This window comes from Larus michahellis, chromosome 5, assembly GCF_964199755.1.
Source record: "Larus michahellis chromosome 5, bLarMic1.1, whole genome shotgun sequence".
NCBI lineage: Eukaryota > Metazoa > Chordata > Aves > Charadriiformes > Laridae > Larus > Larus michahellis.
The window spans coordinates 70,844,175-70,863,538 of NC_133900.1; the positions used below are offsets into that span (position 1 = coordinate 70,844,175).

The 19,364-nt window shown below is 38.2% G+C and overlaps 1 protein-coding gene across 6 annotated transcripts in view; it reads right to left on the bottom strand.

The window, feature by feature from the left end:
* The window catches only part of RFC1 (replication factor C subunit 1), a 41,489-nt gene extending 27,549 nt beyond the window's left edge, over positions 1-13,940 (bottom strand). The window contains exons 1-4 of one of the 6 annotated variants that reach the window (XM_074587831.1): positions 13,817-13,940; positions 7,724-7,852; positions 5,897-5,972; positions 3,636-3,755 (exon numbers count right to left, since the gene is read on the bottom strand). In XM_074587831.1, coding sequence (XP_074443932.1) covers positions 3,636-3,755; positions 5,897-5,972; positions 7,724-7,852; positions 13,817-13,819 — 328 coding nt within the window. In that variant the 5' untranslated portion in view covers positions 13,820-13,940. Of the gene's footprint in view, positions 1-3,635; positions 3,756-5,896; positions 5,973-7,723; positions 7,853-11,173; positions 11,261-13,816 lie in introns of those variants that run through there. The other 5 variants (XM_074587834.1, XM_074587833.1, XM_074587830.1 and 2 more) reach the window with 5 other exon arrangements.
* Positions 13,941-19,364: the final 5,424 nt, after the last annotated feature.

Below are 19,364 nucleotides of genomic sequence, written 5' to 3' on the forward strand. Positions count from 1 at the left end.
TTTTTTCCCAATCCACTAAGACTGTTTTATCAACTAAAAAAGGCTCTTTTTTTTTTTCCCCTTGCTACCTGCTAGAACAACTTCACTTCATCTTTGGCCATCAGTAAACTAAATATTTATTTAAGTTAAATTTGTTTCTATAATAGTAAAGTATTTCTTATAGACTACAAAGAGCTACTATTCTTGATTTTTTTGTGTTTTTGAAAGAGGAAAAGGCAACTTCACAAGCTAATAAGAAACATAAGCAACACAATAATCTCATCAATCCACTCTTACACAAACCAAAAAGTTAATTCCCCCCAACATTTTTCAAGAAAGCTGTATCCCACATAGTTGGGTAGAAGAGCTGAAAAGAATTTCGAGAAACGAATGAAACTGAAAAATAGGTTGAGGCAATTTAGCTACCAAGTGTCTACTGACTACTTGATGCCAAAAGGCTCTTTCAAACACATCGCCATGGACAGAGCCCTTGAGAATGATATTCTGACTTTTTAGCAAGTCCAACAAGCATCATATTTTGATTTTTCAGCTGCATAACGCTAAAAACAAGAAAAGGACAAATGCCTACAAATTTCATTAGGATCTTTTCTATCTGCTATTTCTATATGCCTGTTCTTGAAAAACATGTTTATCTCAAGACAATAGCTGTATCAATACCTTTAAAACACACTCAGCCTGACAGCTCCATTGAGCTGAAGAAAAAATTTATACAGATTAAACGTAAACAAAATTCAAGTGTTAAGTCTCAAGGTTATAAAGGCATTGTTTTAGTCGTAGACTATTAAGTCAACCTTGTGTGTACTTAAGACTCTTTAGATAAGAGTAACCTTGAGCTGTGGTTTTCAGGGATTTCATCAATAACCTTGACCAGTGTTCCCATGGTATACCTATGCAGAAAAACTTGATTACACCACCTTGAATTGCATAATGAACCTAAATATGTACCGTTTATTCCCCAGGAATCTGATCGTTTATCTACTCTGTGATCAATGCTATTAAAGAGCCTTTTTAATTAGGAAAGAGTTGTTGGCAAAACTGTCAAAGGAAACAATGTTTTGAGTAAAAAGACAAACAAGATGGATAAATTGTTCAGGATACTTTGGCAAATTGAGCTCATTTGAATACGTGACAGAGTACAGCTAAATGCCAAGTCAAATATCTAGGACAAGTAAAGTAAGCACAATCCATCTTCAAAACAGTGATTCTTGAAAAGAGCCTGTGAGGGACGAAGGTATAGAAAAAAGCCATCTGAGACACACTTCTAATGGGATACTGCAGCAAACAATTATTTTTTGTTTTAAAAATACATGGTATAATTATAGGGAGGCAATGTTTATGCTCAGCAATGATCTTACCAAAAAAATGCTATACCCAGGGACTATGGACAGTTTTCCAAATATATATCCTAAAACTCAAAGAGGAATCACAGAACTCCTGGAATTCTAACACTTACGACACATGTTTTATCAAAATAGATTTGGATTCAAGTCTGCTAATTTAACCACAGTTTCTGAGAATCCATACAAGGGATGCCCTGTGGTTAGTGGAGAACTCCACTCTAGGAGGCAAATACAGAAGACCTGATAGTTACAGCCACAGCTGAACTCAGACCAGATGTTGTAAGTACACAGCAGCAACTGACAAAAAGCCTAAGTCTTTCTCACTTCAAGCCTAAGTGATAGTAACTAGAGAGAGATGCATCACAAACTATAAGAAATACTTTTGTGACCAAGATGTGCCCACCTACTGTTGCAACGCTCAGGAAATTCTACAGCTTGTGTTGCACACGTGATCAGAGTATAGTAACCAGTATCCGATATCAAAATACCTAAGTTTATCTGCATTATAACAAATCAATGTGAAATTACGATAGATCCAGTCCAGAAAGAGACCTTGATGTTTGAAAAGCAGATCAGAAGAGAATCAACATAACATGACGAGATTTAAGTTGAGAAGCTATCACCTCTTCACAGTAGACCATTCAAAAAGCTTCTCATTTATCAAATTAACTAAGTGAAATTTAAGATGCTTCCAATCTATGCCTTTCAGTAAGTCAGGAATCAACTTCATCCTGTTATCAGAATCCTAATAAGTGAATTCTTTCTGTCCACATTGAGTCTTAATCTTTGCTTAAGTGCCACTACCAGATCTCTTAGTTAAATTGGAGTAAGTGTTAACGTCAATCTTCAAGTAGTACTGAAATATTAAGCTAAATACTAGAAACTCTGTTAATTTTCTTCCACAGATACTCAGGTTTTGTGAATTTTGTAAAAATGTATTTTCCTCTATGCTGGTGGCATACCTTTAAGGATGCTTAATTCTTAAATAAGACTGAGTCTACATAAACTGATGTTCACCTATCAAACAACAGTAGCTAATGCCACTGAAACTTTTCCATAACATCTCAAATTTAATATAGGAAAGTGCACAATATGAAGCAAGTAACTGGAAACAAAACTGCTTCATGATAGAATTAAGAACATGGGGGGGGGGGGGGGGGCGGGCGCAGCAGAAAAATCACTATAAAGCTTTTTGGTTTGAAGCTGGGAAAGAAACAGGTTTAACGATAATTCTGCAGGATGAAACTTCCGCAACAGTAGACAAACACCTCCTGCTAATTTACAGTCAAATTCCTCTTCAGAGCACCAAGGTCAAGAATCACACAAAGAGCAACGCTGAAAGCAGTACTAAGGAACAACCACCACACAAACAATGAAAACAAATTAACACACAAGACTCTTAAATCAAACTTGATAGAATTTGCCCTTATCTGTTCAACTGAACGGTACTTACAGCTTGCCTTAACATTGTGTTTTCAGTTTAACTGCACAGATTCTAAAGAAGAAACTAAAGGCAAACAAAACTCTGAGGAGCACTTAGCAGCTAATCACTGTCACGATTTTTTCAGAAGGCTACAGAAGACCTGAAAATGATCAAGAACGGCTAATTACACTCACTCCTTTACCCAAGAGCAGAAATAACTCCAGAATTCTGAAATCTGAGAAGTATGGCATAGCATGGTATGTACAACATATAATGCAATTTTGTTACCATTGTTTTTTCCAATTTCTAGTTCTTCATAGAAGTCTAATATACAAATACCGTTGTTTTTTGTTTTTTGTTTTTTTTTTTCAAAAAAATTGTTTGTGTTGATAAGGAAGTAAATGCAGTCACCTAACATATTAGTCAGAGATTAAAGACATGGAAAGTCATGTATCAAGTAAAATGAAAATCCAGGTTTTCAAACCTATTTATGGTAACCAGCAATCACTTCACAAAGTTTGCTACTGAGCAGTTTAACTATATTAAAAATACTTCCTTTACTTAACTCCTTCCCCTAAATCTATGGAATACTCTTAAGCAGCGAAGTGTTAGCTCATGAAATTATATGCCTATTTAAATCAACCTAAGCCACTACCCAACATCAGGTCAGTTTTACCCTGCTCCTGACTTTATTTGAGGCTAAACTTCTGAAGTGCTTTTGGTTACCTGGTTTAAGGATAACATAATTTGTCTTCCTCAACATTATGCTTTATGGTGATATTTAAGAATGTATCAGTCAAACAATCCATGCCATTTGTAACATAATCCACCCCACTACAACTGAAAATATAATGATGTATTTCTTCCATTACCTGTCTCTGAAATATAAACAACAGGATCCTGCTTTAGAACTTTACCAAGTTTTGAAGTAGCTGCTTTTTTCTCAGATGGCTTCTTGGATTTTTTCACTGACTGCACCTCCTCTTCCGAATCTGTATTTTGACCACAACATAAATGTAGATTTCCTCCACACACATACAGGCTTTGAGTAATAGATCACATAACATCACTTAACATGTGTTCACATATATTCAACTGAGTGAGAAAAAGATATCATATGCAACATCAGAGCACAGCTTCATTTTTCTCCATCAGCTAATAGCCTAGCCATCATTTATTCCAGCACATACACGATTAAATGGAAATTTGGTCAGAACTCATTCTAGAGAGTGGGTTTTGTTTACATGACAAGAAATATTTTGCTCCTATTCCAAGAACTGATATGCCTGTATAAAAAGCCTTTCCAAAAAGGAATGCAACTGTCAAAGTACACCAGTTTACTTAAAAAAAAACAAAAACAAAACACCAACATAGCTTAATTAGCCTGATTAAATTTATATGGCATTATGTTATGCTGGTGTTATAATATATATTTTTATATATAAAATATATAAAATTATTATTTTATATATTTATTATTCTATTTATATATTTATTATTATTATATAAATAATATATAAAATAAGTGGTGACACTTATTCCAAAAGCTAGCAACAGGCTAAAATAGATCACTGAGGTTGTTGTACTCCCATTTTTCAGAACACTACTAGACTGCCACTCACCTCACCAACCATTCTCCATATCCCAAAAAAAGCCAACAACATGACAAACTTACATCGCTGTGGATTATGTATCCCAACATCCATATGACTAAGCACAACAAACTGAAGAGACAACTAGGCAAGGGTAACAGAGGACTACCCTTCAGAGCCTACTTTTTTCCATGATAAGCACTAATACATATTGTAATTATTAAAACAAACAAAAAAAGCGGCTATGGTCAATTGACTTTTGACTTCAGTGCACCCCCCCCCCAAAAAAAAAAAAAAGCACTATTTCTCTTTTCCTCTCCTGCTGCTAATGGGCTAGAACTTGCAAAATCTCCAGACAGTATCAGCACTTTAAAAGTAGCAGCTGAGTTATCTGTTAATAGTGCTTTTGTACTCCACCTTTTAATGCAGAAATATTTCTACTTCTGTCCCGCACTGCGAAACAGGAACTGCTTATAGAACAGTTTAACTGGAGGTTTGAACACATTTTTCTATGTACAATAGCATTGCTCTGACAGATGTTTGTGTGATCATTTTTCTGCTACAGGTGAAGCAGTCTTCTATGGTTAAGGAGACTGCTTCTAAAAATTCAAGCTGAAGTCTTCAGTAGAAGTCAAAAACTGTAGAAATTCCTGCAGTCTTTTCTACAGTTTCACAACTGTTCAAGATTCAGAATTGAATCAGAGGATTACATGATGTAACATCTCAGAAAAATTAAACTAGAAATTTCAAGCTTTTAAGTTAAACTAACTTAACTTGGCAGGCAAGGGTTTGGTGTTTTTTTTTGTTTGGGGGTGGGTGGGTGTGGGTGGGTGGGTGCGCACACTTTTTCTTGTTTGGTTTAAGTGCTATAAAAGGGTTTCCCATATTATAATATTCCAAAGAATATTTCTGGAATGTGATAGCAATGCTTTAAATAGTTTTCTGGGTGTTCCATACTGTAAGTTTAAAACTGCGGGATGAACGTTTAGTAGATTTTTTAATAGAGAAAGACACATACAGAAACACAAGTTAGCCTTTTAAATCAATATCCTATATTATGTTAACACAATGCACAGAAATGTGAAATTATAGTATATGATCAGCCTCCTGCACCCAGCATAGGATGTTATTTACCCTTAACAGAACAGGGAACCTAAAATTCCCTGCAATTTATATACATCTTCATAACAAAAAAAAAAAAAAAAAAATCTGGAGTTTTGATAGAATTTACTATCTGAACTTTTGGGGGAGGGGGGGCTGCTGTTTGTTCATTTGATTTTTGGGTTGTTTTTTTTTTTAAACAGAGGTTACTTTGCATGGTATATTACCTGCATGGCATACACTGTGCTCTTAACAAATATATTTAGATATCCATCAATAATTACTGTGCAAAGTGTTTTTAATTGCATTTACTTAAAAAAAAAAAAACCAAAACCACGAACAAACCACAGCTCTCTTTCAGATGTACCATTTACCAAATTGGCCTTGAACACTGATGCAAAAAATACAAAGGAGCATTCAAAAACAACTGTGAACACTACCTGAATCGTAGATTATTCTTTTTTTCTTGTTTGTCCGCTTTTGTTTGTAATCATCGTCACTGGGTGAATTATTCACCTAGGGGTAACAGTCCATTAGTCCAACCAGTAAACGGTCATTCCAGCTTTACTCAGTTACACATACGAATTTATGAGTTTCAAACAAATTCTAAAGGAAATTATTTATTTCCTGATATTACATTTACAAACAATCTTGTGCTAACTCACAAGTGGGAGGGGGAAAGGTGCAGGGCAGAGGAAGAAACTGCAGTAATAAAGCAAAACATGGCCCAAACAAACCATAGATTATTATGTTGAGAATAAATATTCAAGTTTAATGCCAAAGTAAATCAAACGGATTTTCAAGCACTTCCAACTACTAATCCATGGTCCCACCAGAAACAGAAGTCACAAAGGCCAATAAGTTACTTGTATAGAATTCAGCTTGCACTTTATGTTCCATTCTGGATACAGCTTTGCTGTAACCACCACAATTCAATGCAACTTCAGAATAATATATAGCCACTTGAAAAAGCAAAAAAACATACACAACAGGTGAAGCTAGACTGATTTCCTGTTCTGCATCCTAGTTGCTTGCAGCTTCTCCTCTGACTCGTTAAGCAGTGCAATTACCGTAACAGACTGCACCAACAGACTGCACCAACGATCACAGTAAACAAACATGTCCTATCTAACAGCAGCTAGTAGTAAACTGTCTGAAGGAATTTTACTTTTTCTTTTTAAAGCACTGACACGTTTTAGACATTTAGAAAAATCTCAAGCTGCACAGCTAGGAAGTTTCCTGGGCCTACCAAACTACCAACTATGTTGTTTTGTAGTCGTGCACAGCTGTAAATGCTTCAAAAAAATATAATTCTAGATGAACATAACTGTGCATGCTTTATAATCCACATTCAATTCTAATCCAAAACCTGTTAAATCCTTTATATAATTGTAGAATTGCAAAGTAAAAATAATAGATCATCTAAGATAATTGTTAAGTCTTTCAGTTCCACAGAATGGTTCTTTATTTTTACATGGAGACAATGATGCTACACAGCCAAAATATTTTTTTTAAATAACATCTTATTTATTCATTGTGACGCTTCACCTTAGGCATTCCATCCTATTAGAAATCCTTCCATTCTCTAAGTGATTTTAAAGCCCTTTTTAGCCACTCCTTTCTTTTTTCATACCAGTTCAGATGATTAACATGAGAAATCCTCTGAGACTAGAGCCTAATCTAATTTTAACCTGTCATTTTACAGAATTTGGTCTTTGCAGCAAGTTTACATAAGTCATTACATCCAAGAAAGGCAGCACTGTTTACCCCACAGGTGTTTAAAAAAAAAAATGGTTAAAAAACCTGGTCAGAGGACACCTACATCACAGACCTTTTCCTTACTTGAAAGCATGACATCTTTATGATATGTCTACATCTACTGTGCATAGGACTCAGTCTTGATGAAATTAAAAATCAAATAAGCAGAGCTACTTAAAAGAAATGTGGGCCATAGCTAAAATAACTTCAAAGACATCAGATTGTGCCTACATTAGCATATAATCATTATATAACTTCTACCTACCCTCTCCTCTGCCCTACAACACAAACGTTTTGAAAATTAGCAGTTTTATTCACCACTTAACAAGGTTTTGCTTCTAGAAGTTGATATTAAGTGGTAGTTTCCTCCCACGCCTATAAAAACAAGTAACATATACTCTGGTTTTTGAGTACATGAGAAGAACTATGACTTTAAAAAACAGTAGAGATACAAGCAATCCTACATCAGAGAAACCAAGCACTTCACAAATAAGAACGGCAAAACAAACCTTAGTCTCCTTTCCCCTTTTCTTCCCACTTGATGGTCCTTGACCATTTGTAATTTTTTCACTCTTTTTTACAGTCTCACATTCTTGTCGCTTTCCAGGAGGTACAACGCCAAAGAATTTCCGGATATCCTAGTAAAAGGGAAAACAGACGTATAAGTTTTTAAATACAGATAGCTCTTAGAAGTTTCACACTACAAAACAGCAATACACTTAAACTACTTTCTCGGTAGCTCCTCTGTTACAGTATTTGTTGATCTAGAAATTTTGTTTACAACTGAGGAAACAAAGCCCAGCTAGTTAAACATAGCTGCTTAGTGCACTTTCTCTTGTCTTTGAATCATAAAAAAGAGTTACTTTCTGCCTTAGTTGGGCATCTTCACCAATACACACTTCAAAACAAGCTTCCACTAGTAACAAAATACAGTGACTTAAGACAGATGTATAATTAGGATTTTTTTTCCCAATTAATCATCACAAACCTCATCATCATCAAATAATCATACTCATTAAACTTCACAAAGTATTTCTACAGATAAAGTGATCAACTTGGCTATGAAGCAGTGTCCAATGTAGAAAGACAGAAAAGCACTAAGAGCTAGAAAGCAATCGAGTAGTGGGACATATTACACCCTCCACCTTCTCATAAATTTAGGATAGTAACTCTCATCTCACTCACTCAAAAAAAAAAAATAAAAAAAAAAAACAAAACCACCAGTCAAAAAAGACCACAGTCAGCAAGAAACAGATTAAAATTTAAACAAAGAGAAACAACTTAATACAAAGAGCTCCAAAAGGTCTATTTTGCAATCTTATTTTATTATCTGACCACAGTACAACCATAAAAAGCTTTTTTTAATATATAAAATCATCAGCTGAAGTTTGAGTTTAAAAAACACCATTGTACCCACAAAGTAGACAAAAAAAGTCTAACTTATATTGAAAAAAAACAGTATTTCAGTTTTATTAACAAGACATTGAGGAAATGCGTACCTGTTTGGTATTGCTACCTCCAGGGGTAGCAGCCATTTTAAGGAAAGAAAATGCCTCGTATGGCCTAAATATATAGCAGCTAAAGACTGTGGCTCAGCCAGCTGAGAGCTATTCCCCATCATAGAGTTCACCTGGGTAGTTTCTGATTATTATAAGGGACTACAAGTAAAGTGGTAAATTCTTAAGAAATCTTCCTAGAAGTCTGACTGACATAAAGGGGCATTTCAGGCTCCTTTTCTCTTACCACTCAGTTCCCTGGCAGTTTGCATGTAGATTATCAGAGTGCATAGGGCTTCAAATCAATTAAATATGTAATTTGAAAGCATACACAAAATATGGGACACATATAGATTTATTTAGTATATTTAGCTTAAAACAATTTTCTAGAATCAGAAGTGTTGTTTCCTGTAAAAATGTAGACTCTTTATGTTTTACCTGCGTATAATAATAAGGATTCAGCAAACAGACTAATGGTAGACTGGGAAGCATTCCTCCTGAATGAGACTTCACACGTTTCCATCTATGGAATTTATGCCTCAAGGCATAAATTCTCAACACTCTCCTATTTTACATGTACTTCTACAATATAAATGCAGTACTATATAAGCTCTGAAACGTTGACTGCCAATACCTATAGCGAACAGGCTTGAAGAAAGCATCTACTTAAAAAGTCTGGAAGTAGATTCGTGGACTCGATCACTCAGTCATTATTACTGACTTCTTTTTAAATTTAAGGTAACATAGGCAACAGAAAAATTGCTTACAAGTCTCATTAAATCTTTTATGTAATAATTTAAATACTTAGTACAACACTGCAAAATAAAGTGACTTTAAAGTTTTTTTCCATTTTTTATAGTTGTTACTTTTCAACTTAAAATAGTTGGAGAATAATTAATATTAGATCAATAGTAATGCTCTATTCATTCTAGTATTTAAACTAAAAACTGTTAACTAATAAGTGAGCTGCTCTGCAAACACCAAATGCAATAAGGTTAGATTTTTATCATGGACTTATACAGAGAAATAGCGTCATATCCTGGTTTATGAATCGCAGACTTAATAAAGAAGATATATGAAATTGACCTGTCTGGCCCAGCTTCTTCCACTATTTCAATATCACAGTTCCTGAACTGCTAAGGCCCAAACTATAACATGCAAATTATTATTTTCTGCCTCACCAGTTCTCATAAGATATAAAATTAGCTCTTCATAAATACCTTTAATTCACAAAATTAATGCCATAGCTATAACCCCTGCTACGTTTAACATGCTATAAAGAGGACTTAAACTGCCACTTCAAACTTTTACAAAATAGTATCTAATCAGGGTCAACTTTACAAGCTATTTTCCCCAAAATCATTTCGCAAACAACTAAAATAAATGGGTGACAGTCAACTGCTACTATCTTTTATAATGAGGTAGTATTTCATTAGATTAACAGGTCAAATGAGAATAATTTTTTTTTGGGTTTCCTTCAAAGCAGCATCTTCTAGCCATTTATTAAGAAAGCATCATCCATACAAATACTATTTTTTCTTTGAAAATACTGTGGTGATACAGCAGCTACATAGTCCAAAATTGCCTCGCTATGTTAACACAACTCATTCTATTCCCTTCACGCAAACTGCATGTCAGTCCTCAAGAAAAGGCTGCTTCTTCCTTTTCTTTTATTGTTACATGCCTGTGTTAAGGTGTTTTTCAGAAAACACTATGAATATTAAAGCACACAAGCCACCTAGAGGTTTCTGAATAAAAGTTTGTATTTGGGTAGTAAATCTTAATTTCCCATAGTGACCATGTACTTCTGCGTGACTAAACTACATAGCCCTAAGCTACAAAGGAAAACTGACATGCATGTACAATCTTCTTCAATCTTCAGTGTTATAAATCCTCCAATCTTATTCAGCGATCCTGCTCTTCAGAAGAAAAGATAACCTTGTTAGCCACTGCTGGACTGTGGATGGTGAATTCAGAATTGCTTGGGAGAAAAGCGTGTCATAGTGCAACAAAAAAATTATCTTACAGTGAAACTTTCATCCAAGCATCATAAGATACAGAACTTTTGTGCCATTTATTAGGAGATGCTAGATAAATCCTTAATTCATTGCATAACTAATTGCAGAAATGAAGCAATTTAAGTACGTATCGGACTGATTCCCATCCTACAAGTCTGAAGACTATTTATGCAGTATTATATAAGCCTAGATCCCAGATAGGATCGCTTGCCTCCATTCTGAGTTTATCTATTTAACATACTCTAACTGACCATCCTATTGGTGTATCATGCCATGCGTATATACGAGTTCACCAGGTGGCAAAACTGGTATACGTTTAGCTTTTATCTGTGCTCGTTCAAATGAGGCAAAGCGTGTACCAGTGTAACTGGCAAGCTTCCTTCCGGGACATTCCCCCAAAAACCACAGGAGTCAACAGCCTTGGGTATCCTGGAGATACACTCACCAGCATGGCTGTCCCAGGAGGTGCCCTTGCCCAGAAAGCTAAAATTGAAGAGGCGAGGCTATATTAGTGTGGCTCCCCACGGCGCTTCAGCGGCAGCAACAAGACGTGCAACTTTGAGCAGCTCCACCTAAGTAAGAGGTGGAATTAAGAATTTCTGATCGCTTGTGCTAAACTGGGGGGGGGTAAATGACACAGCTTCTGAACAGCCTAAAAAGCTGTGTTCGGGTGCACTGCTTCCTGCTGAGCTACCTTAGTAATTGTATGATCTCAGTAATGGCTGTGCTCTAGTTCTTGCCAGTTTTGACTACTGCTTCAATTCCTCCATCTTATGCAATCATAGTAGACCACAGCAATTAATCATGTCAGGTTGCAGGTTTTCTTCTGAAGGATTTGTATCTGTCTGTTATACTGAGAAGTAACACGAATAGAAACTGAAACCTACTTGTTAGGTAGTACAAAGACTGGTTACTCAAAAAGTTTGTCAGGGTGACTTTTAAGACTTCAGTAAATACCCTGCTCAAAAAAGTCAGTTATAAGAGTCATAAAGGCTGCATACTGTTTTTTCCTGTGTTTCAAAAGCATCCTAAACCAAAGATCAACTACTCCAACACTTTGATGATAGAACCATCTCACTCTAACCATAATAAAACCCAGTGTTTTTAGAAGACTAGAGTCCAGTAAGGCAAAATAACATCATATAATTCAGTTTGCACCTCAAAATACAATATGGGATAGGAAACTGAATTTCACCAGCCTAGTTCAATGACTGCAATAGAAAGTAATGCACCTTATTTCAGGTATTCTGAAGTGTGTCCATAAGGGCCTTGGATCAAAAGAATCATATTTATTTACAGTCTGCCTATTTCAGTGCAAGTTTTGTGCAAGCATCAGCTCTGACATCCAGAAAAATTGTACTAACTAAAATCAAATTTATGGTATCACCTCAGTGAAACCAGTCATATCTGCTTGGATAACTATATGTAATGTTTACTAATAGTGGCAACTGAAACACAGATAATATACAGTATTTTTTGAGCAGTATCACAGTTCTAAGTACACATGAGCTGATGCTACAGCTTTGGCTGTATGAGTGTATCTCTCTCAGCTAGAGGCAGCTCAAGTAGCCCCCGCTCCCAGTCATGTGTTCCCTCAGTTGTACCAGTATAGCACTCTGCTTGGGAACCGGGTCAGGCCACTAAGCTGGGGAAAAAAATAAATCCCTTCTAAGACAAATCAGTTCACTGTGTAACTCTAAACATGCCAGTTCAGCACAGCTGAGAAGATACTGCAGAACCAATTCGAGGGGGGGCACATGTATGATATTTAATTCCAATACACTTGTGCTGTCACTGCACACACAGACCAGGCTACATGGTTACTAACATCACTGTATTTTTGCCTCCATGTCCACAGCTGCAGCAGTGATGGTTGTACAGCCTCTTCAGCACTGAAATGGGAATGGGCTGAGGCAACTCATCCTCTCCCCAAAACGATGGCTGTCATCCTTCCCTCTAGCAAACTGCCAGACATTGTGTGATGTGTGACATTCAGTAGGACACTACATTGAGGGAGAAAGCCTTTGTCCCAGGAAGATGGGAAAAGAAGAAGCAAGACTTCCAGTAAGATGCGTTTTCTGAAGAGGGGCAGGGATCAGGAGAGGCAAACTTGTCGTCATACATCAATTTAAAGTCATCAGCCATCCCCAACAAACTATGAAGACATCACAGTTTAATAGTTTCAGGTTTCTTAGTGGTGGCAGACCTTCATCAGTACTGTGAAAGACTCAGATGGTATTGCCCATCATTGCTGAGCATCATGTGTGAGATAAAAAAGAGGCTAAACTCTATGGAGAGTCCAAAACCCAAGTGGAACCTAACTGGCTTTGAATGGCATTTGTAGCTGAGCCAATAAAACATCTGCACAGAGACACCACCTGAGTAGAAGCAAATTTATCTGAGCAGAGGCAAAGAGGGGACACCACCTTATAATGGCTGCACCAGCGAGCAGCACTTTGGAAAGTACACACACAAAACACGTATGTATTTCTATTTACAAACTTTTTACACCCTATTTAGGATTGCATGCTTCACTATTTGTAATCAAGTGTCGCACTTCCAGACTTTTTAAAGTTCTTTTTTCCCCCTACTTAAAACTGTTTTTCTGCAAATATTGCACACTGTCCAACTGGCCAGCAGAAACGCCCTCGCGGTGTGCTTTTACTGAAATTAAAGGCAGAGTTAAAACTTCGTCAGACTGCGTTCAGAGAGGGGTTAGCCCGACCACCTCCCCCCACCCCGACAAGCCCCCATCACCCGTTCTCGGCAGGGCGGCCGGAGCGGCTCAGACCTTACCCCTCGGGGCAAGGCCACAACCGGGGGCACTTCCTCGGCCGCGGGGTTTATTTCCTTGGCACACCGCGGGAGCCGGGCCTCGGCGGCCCCTCAGGGCGGGAAGCGCGGGAGGAACGCCTCTCCCCCGCCGCCTCACGGCGCTCCCGCCGCGGCCGCCCTCAGAAGACAGGCCCCCGGCCGGGCAGGGCTCGGCCCACTGCGGGCCCCAAGGGCCGGGGGTCCGCGGGACGCTTTCTCCCCTCCCTCCTTCCCCCCCCCCCCGGGGGGGGGAACCGCGGTGCGGTGTGCTCACCATGGCGGCGGTTTATCTCGTTTAGCGGGATGCCTCCATGCCACCCACCCCCCCGCCTTCGCGCCAACTCCGGCAGGCCGGCGCGCGGCGCTGCCGTCACAGCCGCGACGGGCGGGGCGGCGGCGGCTTCGTCCCTCCTTGTCCCACAGAAACACGCAACTCCCACTCCTGCGGGCGTCAAGGGCTGTCCCCGCCCTGCAGCGGGGGTTTAACCGCCATAAACCGCTCCGCTGAAGCGCGGCGGGAGGCGCGGGCAGGCCCTGGCCTGCGGGGAGAGGGAACGGGCAGGGGAGGTCGCGTCAAAATGGTGGGCGCGTGTCTGCGGCAGCTCTGAGGGGGAATAGGTGCGTCCGTGGTCACGGCTGGCAGCCTCAACTGTTCTAACAGACCACTGAACAGTGCCGGGCCTGCCATCGTTTTTATCACTTTTTAATGCACTGAGACAAACAAAGCATCCTAAATACGTGGACAGCTCGTAGCACAGTAGTGCAGGCCCCGCGAGTCAGGTCTGAGTCAGCATAGCGCATACCGACATTTCCCTGTAATAAACCTCTGTTGGTCCCTTCTTTCGTCGTCCCTGGTGGTGCAGGAGTCGTTAGACTTTGTTTATGGTGTGTTCTCCCATGCATTAAGGTTGAGGCGAGCTCGCAGGCTACAGCTGAGGAGTCCTGAGAGGCACTGGAGAGTTACGCTCCATCTTCACCAACGAATGTTTGATTTCTAATCAATTTCTAATGAAATCTTGCATGTTTTCTTCCATATTTTTTTCTTCTACTTGCTGAACACTGGGAGGGAATAAACATGGGCAAACAAAAAAAAAAATACTGTTCTCCTCTCAATAATTACTTGTCTGGTGTTTAGATTCTGCCAACCTACTGAATCTCTAATTATTGCTAGTCTTGGAGAAGAAAAGGGGGGACAAACATAATTTGCGACATTAAAAATATTGTCATTGATTTAGAAAGCCATTCTAAAAAAAAAAAAAAAAAACAAAAACCAGGCAAGAGAGTACATGCTCAATTTGTACTTGTCTCGGTGCAATTTCTAGTGCTATCATTTTATACCTTCTGTATTTAGTTCAGTTTCTTCCTCTTTTTTTTTTTTCTTCAAGAACAAGAGACTGTCTGTTTGATAGCATGGTCAAACTCCAGCAAAGATAATTACGTAGAGATAAAAGTCAGATCTTTTTATCCAATCCGAGAAAACATGAAAGTTAATGGTACCTATTGCCATTCCTGTTTAGTTCTTTAAATTGCACTTCAAGTAATCGTAAGACCCTCTTTGTACAGAATTTGCTCTTGTTCTTTTATGAATGCACATGCTCAAGTGGACTCATATTTTCAACATTAGCATAGCTTGTGAATTGGTATTTCTGTATAAGAAACGCATGACAGCAAGCAAGCAAACGCAGACCCACAGCACAGGCTGTGCTTTTCGGCCTGTTTTGCAAGGTATTCCATATGCACTCAACTATAATGGCTATGCAAACAAAGCCGGTATCACTTTAGAAAAACATCTCCAGTGATATGTTTGTAGTTACGTATTGAATTCTATTATGTAATTTTTAAAGCCGTGCGTATTCCTGGTATCAGAACTAAAGAGTAGTTAAAATGGCTGATGTTTGTAAGAGCCAGACAAACTGTTTAAATAATGCTAAAAGAATTATTGCAGGTGGTTATCTCTATTTGTAGTTGATAAAGCTACCGACAATAACATCCAGCAGAGCAGTATCTGCTTGTGGGCTTGTGACATGTTCATCTTTCTTGGAAGGTAGGAGTTTAACCCTTTATGAAGAGATCAGACTGAATACCTGGAAGGACTATAATTCACTCCTGGGTGTAATGGGGAGACAGGGGATACCTCTGTTCCTACATTCACGGCTATGAAATCACTGTAAGTGGGAAAAACCTTGCTCTGCCACGGGAAACCAAACTGAATACTCATTGTATTGTGATGCGCTTTGCAAGATAAAATGAAGGCAATATCTCTTTTGAGTCTATAATTGATCATGGGTCATGTTTTAAAGGCATATTACCCAACTAAAAGTACAGCTTTTTAAAAAGCAGCTAAAGTACACTTAATATCATTACACAGTTTACAACTAAGACATATAATTTAAAAAAAAATAGACTTGTTTTCTACCTTTATGAAAATCACAGACTGTTTGGCTTTTTATGTTAATATTTTCCAAAATACACTTAAAAATGAAATATTAACTCTTGAGCTTGTGATACTTTCCTCTATTGAACAAAATCCATCCTACTGTTATTATTAGTGAAGGCTTTGTCTTGCTTATTGAGAGAGGAGGTTGTTCATAAGAAAAATACATTTTCTTATGTTGAGAAATAAAAAATAGATTGGTCTGTTTTCTTTTTGTTAATATTTTCTTGTTTATTTTCAGATTTTTATATATCGACATGTTGATACAATTTTGGAATTGAAGTCAACTTTTATGGCAACTTTTGAAGCAATGTTTTATTTACTGCTGTGCACGGCATATTTTGAATTATTTCAAATGTAATTGAAGTATAAAGCAGATATGTGTAACTTAACACTGACATACTTTTGAAGTCCATAAGGCGTGTTTCTCACATTTTTTATGGGACAATACACTTTGATCATTTAAGAATTTATAACCGAGGAGAGAGGTTCTGAGCTTCTTATGTGTCCAAAGGACCTCTGAGGTTAGGGATTGCCCTAAAGAAATACAGTATGGTCATGCTGAGATGATTAGGAAAACACAACAAAAATATGTTTCCTGAAATTGAAATTTCAGGTTAAATTCTGTATTTTTTCATAGCATTAATAGACATTAAAATACTCATTTGCTAGGTGGTAGGCTTTATTTTGGAGGAATCCTGTAGGGGATATTATGCTTACTAGAGTCTCTAGTAAAGAAATCAAATTTCTCTCACATTGTAGAAACAGGAATTAGCATTTTGTTGCAGACCAAAAATTCCAAAAATTCTTTGTAAGTCTGTGGTCGAGTTTCTATGTACATTAGGCTTTCTATAGTATCCATCACAATTATGTGTCTTTAGCAAAGACTTGATCCCATCTCAAACAGGTTTTGCTGTATAAGGTAAAGGTATAAGGTTAAGATAAGTGTTTGATTTGCATCACACTGTTGAGGGCAATTACATAAGTTGTGCTTTTTTTGAGCACCTACCACTAGTAGATCTGAACAGCTGATGTTAATGTAAACTTTACTCTTTTTTTGAACGAACTTTGTCTTTAGGTCTTTTCTCTCTCTTAATTTGCATATCTAGGCAGAATGAATGTGTCTTAACTGGGATACTCAGCCTAACATTGCAGACATTCGAAACTCTACTCCTTTCCACCGAGGTCTTAAGCAGATCAAACCCCAGGTTTTCAAGCTGAGCTGCTAAAACAAGGAGAATACATACTCAATGGTCGAGTGAAAAGTTGGTTTCATAGTTTGAATCACTTGCGTTGGCAGAGGCAAGGATAAAAAACAAAATTTGATAGCTAAGAATTGAACTGCATAAACATTAGTCTTCCCAACTACCATGACAGTAATGGCAAGCACCCTGGAGACCTCAGTCTCTCCCAGCCTTGCTTCGTTCTGAAATCAGATTCATTAAGTGCATGGCTGGAGGCAGGAAATCATACTGATGTCCACGTACAGCATCAGGGTTGGAGCCTGTCCCAACTCTGCTGCTTGAGCTAGTGGAATAATTAATTCCTCCTCCTTCCCTCGCTTCTCAACAGTCCCTGATCACATCTCACTCGTCTGTGCTAATTGTTTTCCAAATTAACAGTCACAGTGTTTCCGCAGTTCTGCTCAGCTAATCAAAACCTCCTTCGAAATTCACATCACTATACGACTCTCATCAGTTAAATTGTTTCCTCTTTAACTTTATCAAGTATCTTTATAGCCCAAATAGTTAAATATGACGAAGCAGTAAGAAACTGGGTTCAGAGTCTTGTACTGGAAAACATTTTCAAACCTTGATTATAGCATGCTCCCAGTCACATCAGTAATAATGAAAGAAATCCAGTTCATAACTTTGTCCAGATCGAGCATCTGGGAGCACAAGTGTCTGCTGCACCTTTCACATCTCATGCAGATGCAACACATTGTCTGCAATAAGATGCCCGTGGTACTAACTCTGCTGTAGCTGGTGGGGAGAAGCCTGTTGTCTTTACCTTGTCAATACATAGCCCTGGTGTTACGGAGCTGTTGTGGGTGCTTTGAACTCAGACTTCCAGTAATCATGGTAACTAACTACTTTAGAAGCATAGCGGCATCCTTAATGACTCATATTTGGGTTTTGTTTCATAAAGTACGATACATACAATCAAAGCTTTTAAATGTTAAAATAGAGGGATTATGTTAATGCAGTAACTATCCCAATTACCATTTAAAAATGCTGTTCCCTAGAATAAAATGGAACATGAGCGTACATACTGCAGACCAACTTGGTACAGTCCCTGTCTACGCCTGTCTTTCCCAAACTGCCTTTGGTAGGATCTTTACTGAGAAGTATGGATCAGTTATACCAGGTACTTGAGGGAGTGCTGGATTAGTTATCTTGGGCAGATTCATTTTGGATGTGTGGCTGCCCCACCAGCAGAGATCTGCAGTGCAGAACAACATAGAATCATAAAATAGTTTGGGTTGGAAAGGACCTTTAAAGGTCATCTAGTCCATCCTTCCCTACAATGAGCAGGGACATCTTCAACTAGTTCTGGTTGCTGAGAGCCCCACCAAACCTGGCATAGAATGTTTCCAGGGATGGGACATTTACCACCTGTCAGTGGGAGGTTTCCTCTTCATCTGTGGTGAAACTGTTTCTTGTAAAGGCGCTGCAGAGAAATGCTGCAGACATGCATTCAGGTAGATGTTTTGTTGTTTATCGTAGAAACAAATATATAAAATGTCTTTCATCTTCCGTTGCCTTAATCAACTTCATTGTTATATAAAGGTGTGACGGAATGGCGTTGTGCAATGTTGGGTAAGGACACTCAGGCAGCCTGCAGGCAGGTTCTCATAGGTAGCAGGAGCAGTAAGGCGGTGGTAGCCCAGCAGTCCGCCTGGACTTTCATGTCATACATGCCAGCAGGGCTAATTCATCCAGGCAGAGTGCTATACTTAGGTGTTAAGTTATTCCCATGTTCAGATTTCAGTGCGTATCTTTCTTGCATGTGAAGGTACTGCACATTGCTGTCGTGTCCCATGAATCTCTTCAGCAACTGTCATCTAAGTGTGGATACACTTTATACTACCGTACCTCAAGAAAAGCAAAAATGGCAGGCATCAGTCTTCCTGTATTTAGTAAATTTACTGTATGTCAACACATGTAGTTTTGCTGTAATTTCAAGTATGTTCAAAGACGAAATTATATTGTGTAACTGCTCTGTAAGATATTCACGGTGCTGATGCCCCAGATGTGTATATACCAAGATTGTTAAATTAATCAATACTGAAATAGCATCTTTCAGGGCTAATTATCTGTGCTAATTGTTTTTATTTGAAGAAATCCAGGGAAATTGCTTAAGGACTGGAACAGACCCCTGTTAATTT